The sequence below is a fragment of the Sciurus carolinensis genome, chromosome 18 (assembly GCF_902686445.1).
Source record: "Sciurus carolinensis chromosome 18, mSciCar1.2, whole genome shotgun sequence".
Lineage (NCBI taxonomy): Eukaryota > Metazoa > Chordata > Mammalia > Rodentia > Sciuridae > Sciurus > Sciurus carolinensis.
In genome coordinates, this window is record NC_062230.1 from 24,020,490 (window position 1) to 24,039,440 (window position 18,951).

An 18,951-nucleotide genomic window follows, 5' to 3' on the forward strand; every position below is an offset into this window, starting at 1 on the left:
AGTGACCTGGGAAAGAAAGCACCATGAAGACTCTCGATGGATTTTTATTTATTTATGTATTCATTTATTCATTCCTTCATTTATTACTTTTCACTCCAGCAAGAATTTCCTAGCCAGGTCTTCCTAGGAGCCCAACACAGCGCCTGATGCTGCTCACCCCACAGCGACACCCCTCATGGCTAATCCAACTGAAGTGCGAAGGTGGCCTTGGACTTGAAGTTAGAAACGTCCTGGGATCCACTCTGGTTCAAGAATGAGTTTTGTGCAATCACCGGTGCATCTAATGAGAACAGTTTCAATATCTTCAAGCCTCCTTCCTCCCACCATAAGATCACTGACATTTGACCAAGGCAAAGGACCCATTTGTTCAGAAACTATTTGCATTTCTCAGTAAAGAAATTGTGGAAATGACAAAACAGGAAAAAAAATATATTAGTCCCATGCACCCAAGTTTCAAGTAATTACTTTCAGAAAGCTCATTAAATAGTCAAAACCTAGCCCAGCTCATTTTCCTGGATCACACATTATACTAAAACTCCGCTGAGGTTTCTTTGGTGTTCTGTTTAAATTACTTAATTATCAAAACTCTCCATCTTTGGGTCTCTGAGCCAGTGCTAAATAACAAGATGAATAGATGCTCTGAGAGGAAACCAGACAGGCTTCCTCTTATAAATGAACCCAAAGCGGCATGAAAATATCTCTTGATCTCAAGACTTCAGCAAATGCACAGAGAGGAAAGATGGACAGGTTGGTGATTTAAAAAAGAAAGAAAATCCTGACAAGAGGCACCGAGACAGGAAACCAAAGCAATTGGAACACAGGAGCCTAAGAAACTTCCCAGAGTTGAGTTGACCCCAGATATTTTGCCCAGGACTGGCTAATCATGGGAAAGGAATGAACCAGAAACTCACACCTATGCTCCTGAGCCCATGCTACTCACGAGATGCACGTGCATGCATGCACAGGCACACACTTTCCATATCTGCTTTATCTTCCAGGAGGGAAAGTAATTGACATTTTTTGTCGCAAGCTACTTCTTGCATTGATAGGCGTGACCTTACCTGATTGTCACAATAACACCATGATGTGGGTACGCTATTGTCCCATTTGATTGACCAGGCAATTGACATCCAGCTATGAGAATTCACAGAGATTGGATCCCCCCTCCGCCTAGCTCCAAAACTGGGGCCTTTAGAACAATGGGAGAGCCAGTTGCCATGGTGCACGCCTGTGATCCCAGGGGTTGGGGAGGCTGAGGCAGGAGGATTGTAAGTTCAAGGCCAGCCTCAGCAACTTAGTGAGGTCCTAAGCAACTCAGTGAGACCCTGTTTCAAAATAAAAAATAAATAGGGCTAGGGCTGTGGTTCAGTGGTTCAGCACCTGGAGATTCAATCCACAGTACTAAAGGAAAAAAAAAAAAAAGTGTGTGCTTTGCATGTATTTTCCCCAGGGATATTTGTGGTCTGACTTAGTTAGGGAAGGTTGATGGAGGACAGGCAAATGGAGTGTTGTACAGAATTCAAATGGGAAGAAAGGGTTAGAGGATTTTGGTAGCATGATAATAGAAATAACAGTTTCTGGGTCCTAAGCTCATGGTGTATCTGAGCTCAAGACTTTCCAGCCATTATTTATTACTCTTTAATCTTTACAATAACACTCTGAGGCTTCAGCAACTATCTCCCCTTTTTCCGATAGAGATAGTGGTTCCAGAGAAGTAAAGTCCTTTGCCTAAGGTCACACAGCTAAGGAGCAGGGTCGTCGTGTGAACGGAACTGCCTAGAGTTCTCGCGGCTCTGGGCGCTCAGCCTCTGCTTGTTTCCAGCCTAACACGCAGCCAGCCTGGGCTTCTGTCTGTTTGAAGCTTGTTGGAAGTGGCACGGTCACCTGACCACAGTGCAGCTCATTTTTTTTTTTTTTTAATGGTAGAAAGTAGGGCCTGTAATGAGATGGCCCTATAAAGAACACACTTCAACCGGGAAGGCGATTGTCATCAAAGGCCTCGCTCCATTTCCGAATAAGCAGACAAGGCCAAGTGAAGAGACGCCTTCACAGAAACATCCAGCACTAATGCAGAGTCTCTGGCCAGTTCCCGCATCTGCTCTGAGGTGCCTGAAGCCATGTAGACAGCTGGATTTAGTCACCGTTCCCATCTCTGATCACCTCCCAGACACATCCCCGGGGACCCGCCTTTCAGGAGGAAGCGTTGGCTGCTCGCTTGAGCATCACCCCTTTTTCGGAGCATCAACCTTGAAGAAAGAGCTGGCATTGGACTCAGTCCACTCAACTCCGAAAGGTCCCCAAACCAACTGCAAGAAAGTCACCCCAGTTAATCCTGAAGGTTGTGGGTCCTGAGTTAATAGAAAACCGTTCTACCAGGGAAAGTGCTAATTGGAGCTGAAGCTGAATGCAGCTGACCTGGAAAATTCTCTCTCCTCCATGACCCACTTAGAACCCCCAGCTGTCCAGGGAGGGCAGGTTTGGGAAGGGGAAGCCCTTGAGCATGCACTGAGCACCTACTCTGTGCCAATACCACGCAAGGAGCTTCCTGTTACGCTACCGCACTGAACACTCTCCGAAACGCTGTTCAGTGAGTATTTTCATTCCATATTTCATTCTGTTTTTAGAAATAAAGAAACACAGACCTGGAAATGCAGAAGAATTAGCTGAAGACCACGCACCTGAGTAGTGGGAGGGTAAGGATTTGCCGCAAGTCTCTTGATCTCCCAAATCCCCACATTGTGAAATTCTTCTCGCAGGGGAGGCCAACTCAAATGCCAAGCGGCGCCTGCTTGTAGCGTGGCGGTGCCAGCATTAGTCATAGTAAGAATGTACCAGAGTGCCAGACTCTCGTCTAGGTGATTTATAGGTATTAACTCATTTGATCATCACGGAACGCTACGTGGAGCGCTGTTACTATCCTCAATCTACAAATCAGGTCAGACAACTTCCCTGCGCTCCTAAGGCTAATAATGCTTGGACCTGGATTGGAACCCTGATGGAACCGGGCCAAAGGGGTTTTTTGCACATTGGAGAGGGCGTGTCCTATTAGAAAGGAAGCAGGGGTACCTGATCCAGCTGACTGATGCTTTGCAGGGACGACGGGCCAATGGGACGAGATCTGATTTTTTAAGAGAAGCTTTAGAAAGCTGGATGTTTATGGGAAATCTCCTTATTTTAAATGCTGGGCATTACTAAACAAACCGAAAGCTCAGTCTATGGCTCTTTTCACGACTTCCCCAGTGAAGTCTACAGAGGTCCCACCAGCCTTGAGCCCCACCTTGTATGTCTATGGGCTTTGCAGAAGTTCTTTACAAACCCACCGTCTCCACTACGTTCCTCATTTCCTGTTCCTGCTTCACACCTTCAAAGAAGATATTTGCAACCAATCCACTTAAAGACTAACTCACAGGTGGTTTCCCTGGGACTGTTTGCATCTCAACCTGCGTAGCTGAAACACGAAGCTCCCGAGATTCACCAGAGGGGGAGCTTAGGTGCTGGGCAGGTGCCCTTGAGCTGGGAGGCTGGCCAGCCATTACAGTCTGAGCCAAGCCTCAGGCAGATCTGCCCGATTGTTCCAGCTGCCCCTCACCATGCCCAGCTCACAGGGCATCTGACTGGGGTCAGGAGGAGCAGGCCTGGACAGGGCATCCCAAAGATCTAGGCACACAGGCTTGCTTCATTCAGACACACAGGTGGGAGTCCACTGTGAGGCACCTGCGGGTGGGAGAACAAACCCCTTTCTTTGGGCAGGGGGGATGGGGCGGTTGAACTCAGGGACACACGACCACTGAGCCACATCCCCAGCACGATTTCGTATTTTATGTAGAGACAAGGTCTCACTGACTTGCTTAGCACCTCGCCGTTGCTGAGGCTGGCCTTGAACTCGCAATCCTCCTGCCTTGGCCTCCCCAGTGGCTGGGATTACAGGCATGTGACAAACTCCTTATAAAGACATCATCCTTGGGCCATGTTTTCTGAGGGTCTTACAGCATCGCTTTTACACTCCCATCAGAGATGAAAAATTATTTCATTTGGGCATGTTGAAAGGCAGTGGTTTTCAAGCCACATGGGAATTTTGCAAAATACTGTAATGCACAGAATTAATCTCCGGGGGAAGCTGAGTCCTTTCGTTCTGAAAAATCACTTCAGGTCGCCAACGGCTGCCGAGGAGAGGCCCACTGATCTCTAGAGTCTCACACATACCACCAGGAGCATGTCCACCCTTACCCGTGAACCTGCACGGTGCTTCGTCACAGGTGCCATCTGCATAAGCAGCAGGTGTTTAGCTGTGCAAGCTCTTTCGGCTTTGTGTGTGTGTGTGTGTTGGGAGTCAAGGGAGAATGGGGATTTGGGGACGCTGAATTTGGGTCAGCTTATCTACAGAATCCCTTAAATTCAACACTGCTTGATGTCTCCTTGGGACACGCTCTTAAATTAACCAAACACACATGCAGCAGCGCAGGGCAAGGTGCGCCTCGCTGGGCCTCCTCCTGGGTCCCAGCTCTTCATGGTCTCTGTGCCTCCCACCTCGCTCACTCATTAAGCCTCCATGTGCTGGGCTGGGGGCTAGAGACCAGGCAGCAGCAAGATGCTGTGGTGGGCTCTCCTCTCCAGAGTTTTGTTTTTTGAGCAAAAGGAAACAGAAGGTTTATGGCTTTGCTAGCAAAGGAGAGACACAGGGGACTCCTGTCCCGCAGGCTGTGATTCTGCCCATCAGCAGGAACAGGGGGCTTTTAAAGAGGCCTCTCAAAGACTCCATTCCATGTGTTCCCTGTTGGAGTTGTGATTCACTTGTAAATGTGGGAGACAGTCATTTCTGAGACTTCTGGTGCCAACCCCAAAGTCTGGGTTACTTCGTTCCTGTGGTGGGTGCGCACTCAGGGACAATAGCTCTGCCTAGGATGGGGAAGAAAGGTCATCCTGTTTCCCTGAGATGAGGGAGGAGCAGGGAGAGAGGAAGAGAGACATGTCTATTTTGAAAATAAGTCACACTGGCCGAGCAGCCAGGGCTGTATTCAAAGTCCTAAAGTGGACACTGTTACATTTCCCCACTGTCGATTTCTACATCCCATGTCTTGGAAAAAGGGGCGGTGACATCTCCAAGCTGCTTCCTGCTGAAAGAGGGTGAAGCTGAGGGAAGTAACCCACAGTCCTAGTCCTGCAGGTGGGAGGTGGACAGTTAAGCGCGTTCAGCATCAGAGCTTCTGTTCAAACGGGAGAAAAGCTCTCTCTCCTCTGGACGTAGCAGCTCACCCCTGGGCTCTCTCCCTGGCAAGTGAAGACAGGGAGAGGGCTGGGTCTCTGGTCCCCTCAAGTAGGGCACATCCTGCATCCTGCTATGTGATGTGCTGGCCACAAGCCTGCAGGGCCTTACTCACCCCTTTGCAGATGGCCACGGCTTCCTTGGACATGGACTTTGGATAGGCCACGTTGTGTTCCATGATGGACTGGAAGAGCTCATCCTCATCCTCCCCTTCGAAGGGTGCCTGTGGGACAAAGGGCTGGGTGGAAAGGGGTCCCTGCCTGCACTCTCCCCCCAGCTTCTCCTAACCAGCAGGTCCCCCTCCCTGGGCCCAGGGGCAGGCCACGCCCCAGGACTTTCAGGAAGATGAGAAGAAGTGTCCAACCAACTTGGATAACCCCAAGACCGGGCAGGCAACAGAGGTTCAGGTTGATGAGCTGTCACCAAGCAGTCACTCTCCTTGAAAGAAGCCATGTGGCTGGGAGCAGAGGAGACCATCTCTCACAGATCACTTAAAATTCAATTACCTGCCCAGCCAACATCTCATACAGCAGGACGCCGAATGCCCACCAATCCACAGACTTCCCGTAGGGCTGATAAGCAATTATCTGGAAAACAGGAAGCATTCTATCAGGAAGGCTTGCGGTTCACCTGGCTGGAAAGGGAATTCACGCTTCCTTCACCCTCAGAGTGGACCTTCGCTGGGGTGTGCAGTCAGGGGAAGGTCTTTGGCATGTCACCTGCTTATTGTGAAAGATTAGAGTACCTGTCACAGTCCCAGAGTCCCAGATGCAAGTCGGGGTCTCAAAGAGAGCAGAGGGGAAGGCCAGTTCCCACCTGAGCTATCTTCTGACCTGAGCTACCCGGGGAACGACAGACAATGTCTCGCAGAGGCACCTGCAACCGGGTGAACATCTGCGCACGTCACGTTGCCTTTTTGAGCACTGAGGATGCTGTTTTTATTTTTCATTTTTCATTTCAAAGCGGTGTGTATGGCATTTTAAAGAGGAAAGGCTATTTTTATTTCTTACTGTACAAATAAAATCACTTACACAACAATGTGAATACACTTAACACCGCTGAACTGTACCCTCAGATACTGAAGATGGTAAATTTTATGCCGTGTGGTTTCAAAACCACAATTGAAACAAAAAAAAGTCTTAAAAGTAATAACGTGTTTCTACTTATTTAGAATATATAGATAAGCTTAAAGAATAGAATGAAAATCACCCTTCATTCAATGCCAAGAGAAAAATGATGACTAACATGGTCCATCTCCTTCCAAATGCATTGTGTTTTACATAAGCAGAAACACTTTAGTGAGTGGACCTTTAATAAAGTAAGCTATTCACTTTGCTACTATTTGTACATTAACATAACTGGTTTTTATCCCTACATAGCATTTAGGTGAACAGATATACCAAAATCTGCCTTATTGATTTCAAATTTTTTAAGTTTCTTCTGAGGCTATAGTGGGTATTCTCATAATTAGATATTTGGACATGTCTTCTTTTATTTCCGTACAATAATTTCTAGAAGTGGAATGAGTGAACCACATGGCATATGCAGCTGTAAGGGTTTTGAAGGTGAAACCAGAACTGCTGTGTAACTGTTAATCTTTCAGTATGTAAGGGTGGAAAAACAGCTGGGTCAAAGGGGTCAAGAGGTGATAGATCAAAGGTCAAGGGTTGAGGTTGGTGGGTCAGACAGTCTAACTTTGAATCCTGATTGCTGTTTGCCAGATGCAGAACCCTGGCGGAAGTTACTTCTTCAGCCTCAGTTTCCTCTTCTATAACGTGGAATTTCCATGACCTTTATGCTTTTGTGGGGATGAATAAGCTACCAGGTGCCTCCCACATATGATGCCCTCACAGTATTAGCTTTTACTAGAATGTTCTCTAATCCAGTTATCGTTCATTTTAGTCAGTAAAAGCACCAGAGCAAACTTGACTATAAAGCAAATATCATTCTGCAGCTCCATCTCCCATCTCAGTTTCCACTCCAAAACCAGAAATGCAGAGATGTCGGTCAACAGACACAAAATTTCAGTTAAAATAAGAGAAATAAGTTCTAGAGATCTCTTGTACCAAGCAGTGGCCATAGTTCATAATGATGAATTGTATTCTTGGAATTTCCAAGAAGTGTCATTTTTAAGTGTTCTTACTACAAAAAAAAAAAAAAAAAAAGTAAGTGCGTGAGGCCAAGCATATGTTAATTTACCCAGTTGAGCCCTTCCACAATGTATCCATATCTCAAACCATATGGTACAGGAGGGATGGATGTAACTTTTATTGGTCAATTAAAAATAAATAAGAAGGTGCTTGCCTTGCAAGCACAAGGCCCTGGGTTCAATCCCCAGCACAGCAAAAAATAAATAAATAAATAAATAAATAAATAAATAAATAAATAAACAGAGATAAATAAACGAGAGAGGCAGTCTGAGGAGCTATAAGTGCAGGACACAAAGGCCCAGAGAACATTTCTCATCAAAAGTGTTTTCACACTTTTAAAGTACTTCATGTCTTATTTGATCCTCATGACGACCAACAAGTTAATCCTTTTACAAAGGAAAACAGCCTGGAATGGTGAGAGAAGTGGCCAGAGGTGGTGTAGTTAGTAATAGCAACGCCTGACCTGACAGCTCTGGTCCCCTCTGGGGGTGGACAGGCCACTCCAATACCAGTGCTGCTGGGGTTTCTGTGTCCACGGGTCCTGCCCCACCCGGAGCTATTAAAAACCACAGATCCTGCACCCCACCCCGCAGAGGTTCTAATTCAGAGGCTCCAGGGGCGAGACTTGAGCAGCCTACATCTTTAAGTGCGTCCCCCCACCCCACTAATATAGAGTGTGGCCAGTGTTGGGTCCCAGAACCCACCAAGCTCATATCCAGGAACTGCGTCCTAGGTTGTGTTGGATATCCTGATTAATAAGAAAACGTTAATAGATGAAAGGATGCCATATAGGTACAGCTCTACTAGGCCCTAATAAAGAATTAATTTTTAAAAAGATTATCTTGGTGTTCCTCAAGTAATACATGAATATAGTTTGCCTTGTGGAAAACGTAAACAGTACAGAGGCAGATCAGAATTTCTCTTTCCCGTTGACTTATTCTCTAAGGTCATGGCTGTTATAAATCCAATCTGTAATCCTCCAGATGCTCCATGCCTTCACCCGCATGTCTGTGTTCTCATAGAAAAGATTCAGATGGGCCCTGTGTCTTGCTGTTATTGTCTGTAAATGGCATTGTATTGGATTCATCATTCTCTAGCTCGATTTTTTTAAGAGTCTGTTTTTAAGATATTCCTGTATCTACATATATATCTCACTCTTTTGAATCAATGCCTAGTAGTATTTTATACTATGAATAAATCACAGCAGACTGCCCTTACCCTGTGGAGGGACACTTTCCTGTTAGCACATGCCGATGTCCTTGGGTATACTCAGGTGTGGTCTGATCTTCCTAGGGCTGTACTGGATTTCCTAACACGAATGGGGTGTAGTTCAGCTAATCATTCCTTTATTGATAGTCATTATCTCCTATGGTTTACTATTAACCACGGGAGGAAGGAAGGACTCCGAACCCACCTCTATCTCCCTTGGTGTGTGTGTGTGTGTGTGTGTGCTGCTGCATATCCGTGTACATGTGGGCACGTGTGCTGACGCATGTGTGTGGTGTTTGCAGATTAGCTTCTTATAAAAGGCACTGTTTTGGCACTGGAGCATGCAGGTTTAAAATTATACGTCGATTTGTTTAATTACGTGGAGACGCCTATCACCACCGTTAGATATCAAGTGTCTGGCAGTCAGGAAGAGGGTTTCTACAATGTCTGCTTCTGAGACTGTGCCACGTCCTCACTTCCTTTTCTAAAAATAAAAAAAAAAAAATCCTCAACAGATTATAGCATGCCACTTTTCTAAGCACCAATTCAGAGAAAAAGGGAAAGGAACCGCCTGGCACAAATTATTGTGCCTTGTCACGCTGGGAAAATCCATTCACTGACCACTTCCTTTGGGAGGAGGAGGGCAGCATTGCAAATAAATCTTCACCCTTGCGTTTATATCTCTATCAGGGAAAGAAAAACCTGGAGTCTCCCGGGGTTTGTGACAACTGCCTAGCACACAGTACACAGCTCTGTGTCATATGTCAGCCAGGGAATCTGTTCGCTCTGTGTCTCTCGCTGTCTCAACAAACACTTCAATGTCATAATTAGGAGGTATCATATGGCCATGAGCCATAGCAGCTTGACAAAGAAGCCTACTGATGGGTGTTGGATGGTTCTTTTTCGTTTTATTTAAATTTTCTCCTAAACCTTGATGTATTTTGGGCCTGAGCATCGGGACGTGTGCTGAGTTAATTTGCATGTGAGATCTCAGAGGAACGATTTAGAGTCAGGCTAAGGACAAGCCTGGGGTTTACTTGCCAGGTACCACCCTCGACCCTTCCCAGCCCTCACACGGCCATCGAGGGGTCAGGCGGGAGGGGGGGGACGTCGTCACCAGCTCTGTGTCCCCGAGGACTCCCGTCAGCTCTCACCTCAGGGGCGATGTAGTCTGGAGTCCCACAGAATGTCTTGGTGGTCACCCCGTCCCAGATGTTTTCCTTACACATGCCAAAGTCAGCAATCTTGATGTGCCCCTCGGAATCCAGCATCACATTGTCAAGTTTCAGGTCACTGCAGCAGAGGTAAGAAGCGGGGGATTTGGTTAAACGCTGTGCATTTCAAGTCAACCGACAGCCGCTCAGTGCTAGGTGTTAGAGGGTACAGAGGCGACTGCAAACCAGCCCTTGCCCTCCGGCGGCTCACAATCTGATAGACAGATAAAAAGCGGGGGGCTCACAAACCCTGTGCTTTTCTTCTCCTACAGAGCCAGCTGTGTCAACAGCCTCAGTAGGACACAAAGAGGCAGCAGCTCTAACAACAGAGATCGGCAGGAAGCTCATCGCAGGGCACTGCACCCCCGGGGCTTCTGTATCCACAGAATTCCAAGAGTGGACCTTTGCCACTTATGGACCCCTTACATTTTATAGGAAGATATCATTTCCATAAAATTGTGATCTTTCAATATCTCTGAAGATCACGGAGGAAAACGACTGATTTGAGAGAAACTTATTTAAATTCCAAATGCTTCAGGATCCCCCAGGCTAATTCCTAGGATGGGACCCAGGAGTTTCCATGGATTCTTTCAATAAAAAAAAAAATACCTTCTGCACGCTTGCTACACCACAGGCCCTGTTCTTGGAGCTGAGTGTGTTAGCTGTGGACACAATAAAGAAGTCTTCTCTTATTCTGATTAAATTCTAACATAGGAAAAAATGTAATGGACAAGTATTCAAATATATCACCATGACTATTATAGATTCTGATGAATGATATGAAGAAAAAGAGGACAAGAGATGGGTAATGGGGGATCGGGATGTGGTGGCGCACACCTGTAATCTCAGCGACTTGGGAGGCTGAGGCCGGAGGATCGCGAATTCAAAGCTAGCCTCAGCAACTTAGTGAGGTCCTGAGTGACTCAGTGAGACCCTGCCTCTAATAAAATATAAAAAAAGGGCTGGGGATGTGGCTCAGTGGTTAAGTGTCCCTGGGTTCAAACCCTGGTATGAAAAAGAGAGAGAGAGAGAGAGAGAAAGGGCAATGGGGGGGTCACTTTAAACAGGCTGTCAGGAAGGACCTCTCTTAGGCAGGGACATCTGAGCTTTAATGAAAAGATACGTGCCCACTCTCCTGTCGTGTGCATCTGTGTTAATGAGGGGAACCTGATATTTGGGGGAACCCCTGCATATCTCTAGCATATGAGATCGCTCCCGTATCAGCACTCTTTCCCCCTTAGTTCTGACTCTGATGTCAACAAAAGCAGCAGTGAACAGAGATGATCTACGGGTCCGACTGTCCAGGCCTCACAGCGACGGAGAAGTCAGTTCCCCGGGAGGCAAGAGCCCAGCTCAGAGCCTCCACCAGATCATCTCGGGGAGGTCGTGGACGTCTGTGGTTCGTGCCTGTTCGAGTCTCTCGTGATGAGACCGCCCTCCTCTGAACAACCACTTTTTTCTTGATTCTCAAGCCGAGCCATGTGGGTGGTGCCGACCTCAACTCCTAACCCCAGGAGTGGTCACGCGGGCCTGTCCTGGCCAGTGGAAATATCCCATCCTGCTAGTCACAGCGACTGATTCAGGAATGGGACCCAATCTGGAACCACAAAAACCCTAGCACTTTTGCAGGTCCTGTTAGAGAAGAGAGGAGCTCTTTTTACACTGGATTGCTCAGGGTCTGGAAGGTGGGTCTAGAAGCTGCAGGGTCCACCATATGCAGAGAGCAAAGCTAGTGAAGATAAAGCAGAGCTTTAAAGGAAGCTGCATAACATCCTTTGGACCCCTGCATCCTTCCAGGTCCGTCCCTGGACTTTTCAATGACCCTAGCCAATCAATACCTCTCGTAACTTAAGTTTGAATTGAGTTGTCATGATCACTTCCAACTACAAGGACGCATGTTGGCCTTTTCTCTCTGTGTCACTGAGGCCTCTTCATCCAAAGGGGGGTCCACTTCACCCAGCGTTCACCCAGAGCAGCGTTTCTATTCTGCTAGGCTGGGTGCTGTCCATGGTACCACCCAGGTCTAGGGTGCATGCTTATGTGCAAGCCATGGTGGTCTCCGGACACCAGGATGGAACTCAGAAATGCTGAACTCGGCAGCAACTTGATTTACCTCAAAATACTCACTCCCCATGTGATTTCAGTAATAAATCACACATGACCTTCTCTTGGTGTGATGACATGCCCAGAAACAAGCAGCTGAGTCAACCAGAGATGTGAGAACATCTTCATTTAATAGAGCAAAGGAGTTTCAGGTGCCAAAAGCCACAGGTCTCGGGGCTGGAGGACACCCAGTTCAGACACCTTTGATATTATACTGTATTCTTTGGTTCTAGGTACTAAATCCCCATTTCGAAAGGTGACTGGGGCAATTTTTTTCATTTTCAGAAATCCATAAAGGGCAGAATCAACACATATTTCCAGAAAAAGTGGTCAATAAATCAGACACTCAATTTGACAGGCAGGATCTTTGGTGGACACCCACACACCCCAACATATCCAGCCACTATCCTCAGAGAGGGGAAGGACAGTTCTTAAGAACCATCCAATGAACTCGAGATCTAACGAAGGAGGGAGTGTTTCGAAACATTTTCAAAAGCTTGACCACCATGAAGGCAATATCTATGAAATTATAAAGCTCTACATCTTTGGTCATGTAAATTTTTTTTTTTACAGTTTTCATTTGATTATCAATTTTAAGAACCCTGTCTCCATCAAGTTTCTTGTTGGTGAGCAACAAAACCAATGCTGATGATTTTAACTCATAAAATAAACTATTAAAAGGCTATTGGGGAGCTTGTAAAATCTCTGAGGAGGCTGGAGAACCAGACTGGGAGGCTGCACGGTCAGAGACAACGTCTGATTGTGATGCACAGATGGTCCACTGAGGACCCCTGGACATGACTGAGGCTACTGCCGGACATGAGTGCTGCCTCTGTCCTTGGAAATCCTAACACTGCCAAGGACCACTTCTCCCCTTGGCTCTGGAAACCAGCTCTACCTGATTGCTGCAGCCACTCTCAAGTCCATGGTCTTAGTTCCTTGGTCACCAGTTTCTGAACCGAGATCTTGGGTGTGACAGATGTCTCAGTCCATGTCAGGAATATACCCGGGCTGCAGGGAGGTTGTAGAAGTAGCTGGCTCTCTCAACCTTTATAGTAGCAAACAGACTCTGTTCTTACAGAGATGTGATTCAGATGCCAACTGGCTTAGAACATTGATGAATATTCCTTTAAAAACTATACTGATAATGGAGGATGAAAGGGGGTTGTATGAACAGGTTGGGAGAAAGGGCTTTGGGGTGGTAGGTGTGTTCTTAGCACCTGAAATGCTCACCTTTGGGTTTTAGTTCCTGCATAGCCAGTGACCAGGATCCATGGATCCCAGATCCTAATGTGGTTCCCTGCTAGACTGGAAACTAGCCCTAAATCCCAACTCAGTTGACAAGAATTCTTACTTCCACCCTGGGGCTGGATTTTCTTGGAATACACTTGTAGCTCTGTTCTGGGTTCTTCCTGCCCAGGAGGCAGGACTTAATGTCAGCATATTAAGTGAAAATCACAGAGTGAAAAATGACCTCAAGACCCTGTTTTCTTGGTTAAGCAGGAACGGAAGTCATCGGCTTGAATGTAGGGGTCACATCATATGGAAGATAATGTGTGCCTTTCAAGACCAGAATTACATTCAGTGCAAAATGTTCTCCCTAGGAGAGCTGAAGGGAAACCAAGGATCGGAGGAGTCGGGAGCCTCATCTTGTGCTCACACTGAGATCCACGTGCTTGCCACGGGCACGGAGGGCGAGCGTGGGCAGAGTGACCTTACTATTTAAAAGTTAAATTCTTCTCCTTTCTGGTTCTACACTTTCCCTAGGACCACTCAGGAGCCCAGCTAAACCACTCCTCTTCACGTTCTTCCATTATCAAGAGAAAACCGGGATTGGGGGGTGACTCCGTGTGCTCAGCATAATGTCACCATGCCAGCCTGGATTTCTTGCTGGCACTTTTAGGAGTGAATAAAATGTGGGCTTCTGTCAAGGACCCCACCTTCATCCCTCCATCCCACCAGCACACACAACCTTACCTCCACCATCAGCCTCGAGACCACCAGGGCCAATGTCTTCGTCCCTTTGGGTCCCATATCCTTCAGTTGTAGCCAGGGGCCCAGGACCCCCAAGACACCTCTAACTCCAGACCCGAACTGCCATGTCCTCTGCAGAATGGGAGGGGGCCCTCCCCACCCAGCACAAACCACCCCACTTCCCCCTGATTTTTCGCTGGCACATATCACTGTTTGGCAGACTCTGTGGTTACGATATACTGATCTGTCTCCCGCCATTAATATACAAGCTCCACCAAGGCAGGAGTTTTGCCCATTTTCTTCTTCTTGGATTCCCTCCACCCTCAGTCGGTAGACTTTGGATCAACATTGGTCAAACAAATGGATAATATGGGCTTTCATGGCTCTTGGTGATCTCTTAAATGGACCCTCACCCATGCCAAGGGCTGTTGGGAAGCCCCTGTCCCTGCCACCCTCTCTTGCATAAGAAACCATCCCGAGCCCCCATGGTCTCTGTCCTTTGCATCCATGTAGCACAAGGAGAGTCGCACACCCTGGAGCTTCTGACAAGCAGGAGCCTCGGGCTCAACAGTCTGCCTTGCATGAAATAAAAAATGGTATGACTCATCCAGCTATGATCATACGCTTGCTCCTCCAAAGACTGGCAAATGCCAAGTTCTGAACTTAATCCTGTCTTTCAGGGCGTGCTACTCAGAGATCTATTTCCAAACTGTAGTTAAATGAGAAAAAAAAATGTTTCATAATAATACGATCCGCCACATTCTGCCAACCAAGCTTCTATCCTGACTCCCCACATGTGGGGTCCAGGGGCAAGAGGAAGAAGTAGCAGGGTCCCCTGGACGAGCCTCCTCCTCTCGTGTTTGAGGCCCCAGATCATTGGCGACACAGTCCATCAAGATTTTTCTATCACCACAGAGAGCTGCCCAAACTTTGCCATGGCAGTGGGCGATGCTGCCTGGCAGAACACATGCCCAAGTTAGTCCTGGAGGATTCCTCCCCCACCGCGGATTCTAATTTTAAAAGCAGCTGAAGAAAGAGGCAGGGAAGGAGGAGCAGAGGGCGAGGAGGCGCTGGGAAGCTCAGCCGAGTTCGCTTACCGGTAAATGATGCCCTTGCTCTGCAAGAAGAACAGACCGATGGCAATTTCTGCAGCGTAAAATCTGAAATTAAAAAGAGGGGGGAAAATGATGGAGAAATTCAAGGACACCTGATGATGGGCGGCTGAAGTAGGCATAGGGCATGGAAGTCTCACCAAGGATGGTCAGCCGCCCAGCTCACCAAAGGCTGAGGGTCCAGATGGGTGAATGGGGTGCTCGAGAGAGCCTTGAGGACAGACTGGGGGTAGGCAAAGGTCTGTCGCGAGTGTAGTGGAGGGTACCACGGCTAGGATGGACTGGATGGGGAATGGTGATTTCAGACTACGGCCAGTTAAAACATCTTACTAACAACAGTAACGTGCCTTGGAGGCTTCCCATCCACCTAGCCTCATTCTAGGTATTCTCTGGTTCTAATTATAATCCTATGATATAGGCCCGACTAGTCCCTCCCTGTTCTCCTAATGAGGAAGCTGAGGCTCAGGGAGGTGAACTCTAACGACAGAGCGAACAAGGGGCACAGCCAGGATGGGGAGCAACATGGGTCTGACATATGACTTCTCAGTGAAGGTCCACCCAGAGGAGGGAGGATCTGAGAGAGCCAGAAAGGCCAGTTGTACCCGCAGAGCTGGGCAGACCCTGGGTATGGGTCCTCTGTGTTAATGGAATGAAACCTGTGATCAGCTAGACGTCAGGAAGGAAAGAGGGACCAACTCCAGAGTCCCACCAGAATTGTGCCAAGAGAGACAAGTGACTCGACTCACAAGCACAGCCATAACGCAAACCCTCCCAGAACAGGGTGCTCACAACCTCCGCAGGGGGAGGGGAGGGGCCGGCAAGCCCCAGGAGTGACAGGGTGGGGCCTAGACACGCCTGGGGGGCTTTCTGGAGGGGCAATAAGAGGCCATTTGATGCTAATTCCTAGGACCTGCAGTGTTCCTGTTGCCCCCCAGAGTTCTTTGTGGAAAGTGTCTATTATCGATTATTCAGAGGAATGCGGTTGGCCGAGGTCCGGCCACAAACGCAGCCTGTGAACTGACCACGTCCATCCACTCCCCCTCCCTCCCGCTTTCCAGTTCCTAGTAATCCTTCTTCTACTTTCAGGTCAACATTTCTATTCGTTTATTTTCTTTTTTCTTTTTTAGGTCCCACGTATGAGAAAACACGCCACGCTTGTTTTTTTCTTTTTTTTTCTTTCTGGGTCTAGGGTATTTTGCTTAACAAAAGCAGGGACATAGCATGAGGACATCTTCCTTCTAAAAAGAATCAATCTGGGCAGGTATGTAGACTGAAGAAGATGAAACAGACTTAGCCGGGGAAACTTCAAAACCCAGACTCAGTTTCCCCTCCCAGGACCCATCCTGGTCCTTCATCTCCTTGGAGTGAAGCCTCCTAAGAAGCAGAGCAGAGGAGGAGAGAACATGACGGAAACACGTGGCTTGGACCCCTGGATCATCCTCACGCTAGCTGTGGGACCGCAAATGAATTTCCAAAAGCCTCTCGGCCTCAGTTTCCTGTCTGCAAAGCAGAGATGATGATACCTACCAGCCGGGGTTGTTCTCAGGATTAAATGAGAGCATGTTGGTTAAGTGCTGAGGACCTGGCATATAGTAAGCGCTCAATAAATATCAGCAAACTTTCAAACAGAGCCTGCACTGACAGTCCGTAAGGAAGCTACAAGACCTCCCTCAGGAATCAGGGTTGAGAATTAAAGATCAAGAAGTAGCTGTGGGTTTTGGGGCTCCCTATTCTTAGCTGGTGTCAGGGGCAAAAAGCAGCAGCTCACATGGAGGAAAACACCTTCCTCCTGTGGCCAAGTACTTCTCACAAGGAAGGAGCTCCAGCTGTTTAAAAAGCCCTCTTTGGCAGAACCCCAAGGAACTCACAAACCATCCATTATTCCAAGGAAAAAGCACGCGTCTCCCCTTACACAGCATGAGGCTCCTTGAACCGGCCAACTTGTTGGATGTGGTACATGAGGTCACCGCCGTTCACATACTCCATCACGAAGTACAGCCGGTCCTGGGGAGAGAGCAAGGGCAAAGTCAGCAGCGTCCTGCAGCTTCTCGGGTTGCAGGAGGAGAGCAGGGAGGAGCTGGGATTAATGATCAATACCCCTGACCCCAGGACTCTGACACATGCCTGCCTGGCAGGCCCCGTGTCTCCTGGAGTATAAACTCTAGGCTATTGGAGGTATGCAGGGAGGCCAGGTGGAACATAAATCATTTTTAAAATTAATAACTACAAGTTTAAGTTCATTTGTGCTGGAAAACATAATTAGCACACTAATCTTGTGGCTTAATTGATATTACTGTTTAGGATAAGGTTAATTATAATAAAAAGTGGAAAATGTGATGGAAATAATATTGCGGCCTTGGAAGCCAGACTCTGTTTCAACTCCTGCTAGTCATGTCCTTGTGAAGTACCTTCCCTCGATGAGGAGGACTGAACCGTGTCACCAGGAGGGAGCACAACTTCTGGGACTAGATCATCGAGGACAGTAGAGCTTCCACCTTGTTCTCCCCTCACTCCGGGGAAAGTCAGCCGCCATGTCACAAAGACACACCCAAACAGCCCCGGAAAGGAACATGGGGAAGGAGTGGAGGTCTCCTGCCAGCAGCTGGTACCAGCTCCCCACCATGTAAGTGAATCCCTTGGAAACAGATCCTGCCAGCTCAGTTCAGCTCTCGGGGGCCGGTGGTCCCAGCCCACATTGTGACTGCAGCTGCAACTTCATCTTTGGGGGATAAGCCACCCCCAAACTCCTCCTGACCTACAGAAACTGTGCGATGATAAATGCTTACTGTTGCCTTCAGCCAATGAGCTCTGAAGTATGCAGAATAGGCAACAGAGAGTAGCATGCAGTAATAGACAATAGAGAATAGATAGTAGTATGCAGTAACAGATAGAGAATAGATAGGAGTATGCAGTAATAGATAGAGAATAGATACTAGTATGCAGTAATAGAGAATATAGTATGCAGTAATGGAGAATAGATAGTAGTATACAGTAATAGAGAATAGATAGTAGTATGCAGTAATAGAGAATAGATAGTAGTATGCAGTAATAGAGAATAGATAGTAGTATGCAGTAATAGATAAAGAATAGATAGTAGTATGCAGTAATAGATAAAGAATAGATAGTAGTATGCAGTAATAGAGAATAGAAAGTAGTATGCAGTAATAGAGAATAGATAGTAGTATGCAGTAATAGAGAATAGAAAGTAGTATGCAGTAATAGAGAATAGAAAGTAGTATGCAGTAATAGAGAATAGATAGTAGTATGCAGTAATAGAGAATAGATAGTAGTATGCGGCAAAAGGCAATAGAGAATAGATAGTAGTATACAGTAACAGATAATAGATAGTAGCATGTAGTAATAGATAGAGAATAGATAGTAGCATGTAGTAATAGATAATAGTGGTATGCAGAATAGGCAATAGAGAGTAGATAGTAGTATGCAGTAATAGAGAAAAGATAGTAGTATGCAGCAATAGAGAATAGAGAGTAGTATGCAGTAATAGATAGAGAATAGATAGTAGTATGCAGTAATAGATAGAGAATAGAGAGTAGTATGCAGTAATAGAGAATAGAGAGTAGTATGCAGTAATAGATAGAGAATAGAGAGTAGTATGCAGTAATAGATAGAGAATAGATAGTAGTATGCAGTAATAGATAGAGAATAGAGAGTAGTACACAGTAATACATAATAGTGGCAGTATGCAGTAATACATAACACAGTGGCTACCAAAGCCAAAACAAAACATGAATTTTCAAAGACTGGAAAACAGTAGCTTAGAAGGACATACCCAGAAGTAAAGGAATTGGGACCAGAAAAAAACAATGGGTAGCCTGTTCTGGGAATTTTTCAATGCATCCTTTGAGGGATAAGGTGAAGTCCTTCAAGTCAGGGACTGTGTCCTCCTCGCGGTGTGAACCTGTTCC

At 46.9% G+C, this 18,951-nt stretch overlaps 1 protein-coding gene across 1 annotated transcript in view; it reads right to left on the minus strand.

The window, feature by feature from the left end:
- The window catches only part of Prkcb (protein kinase C beta), a 306,315-nt gene that overhangs the window by 26,594 nt on the left and 260,770 nt on the right, over positions 1 to 18,951 (minus strand). Inside the window, 5 exon segments of the mRNA XM_047533405.1 lie at positions 5,379 to 5,486; positions 5,770 to 5,850; positions 9,777 to 9,915; positions 15,011 to 15,073; positions 16,938 to 17,029. Coding sequence (XP_047389361.1) covers positions 5,379 to 5,486; positions 5,770 to 5,850; positions 9,777 to 9,915; positions 15,011 to 15,073; positions 16,938 to 17,029 — 483 coding nt within the window.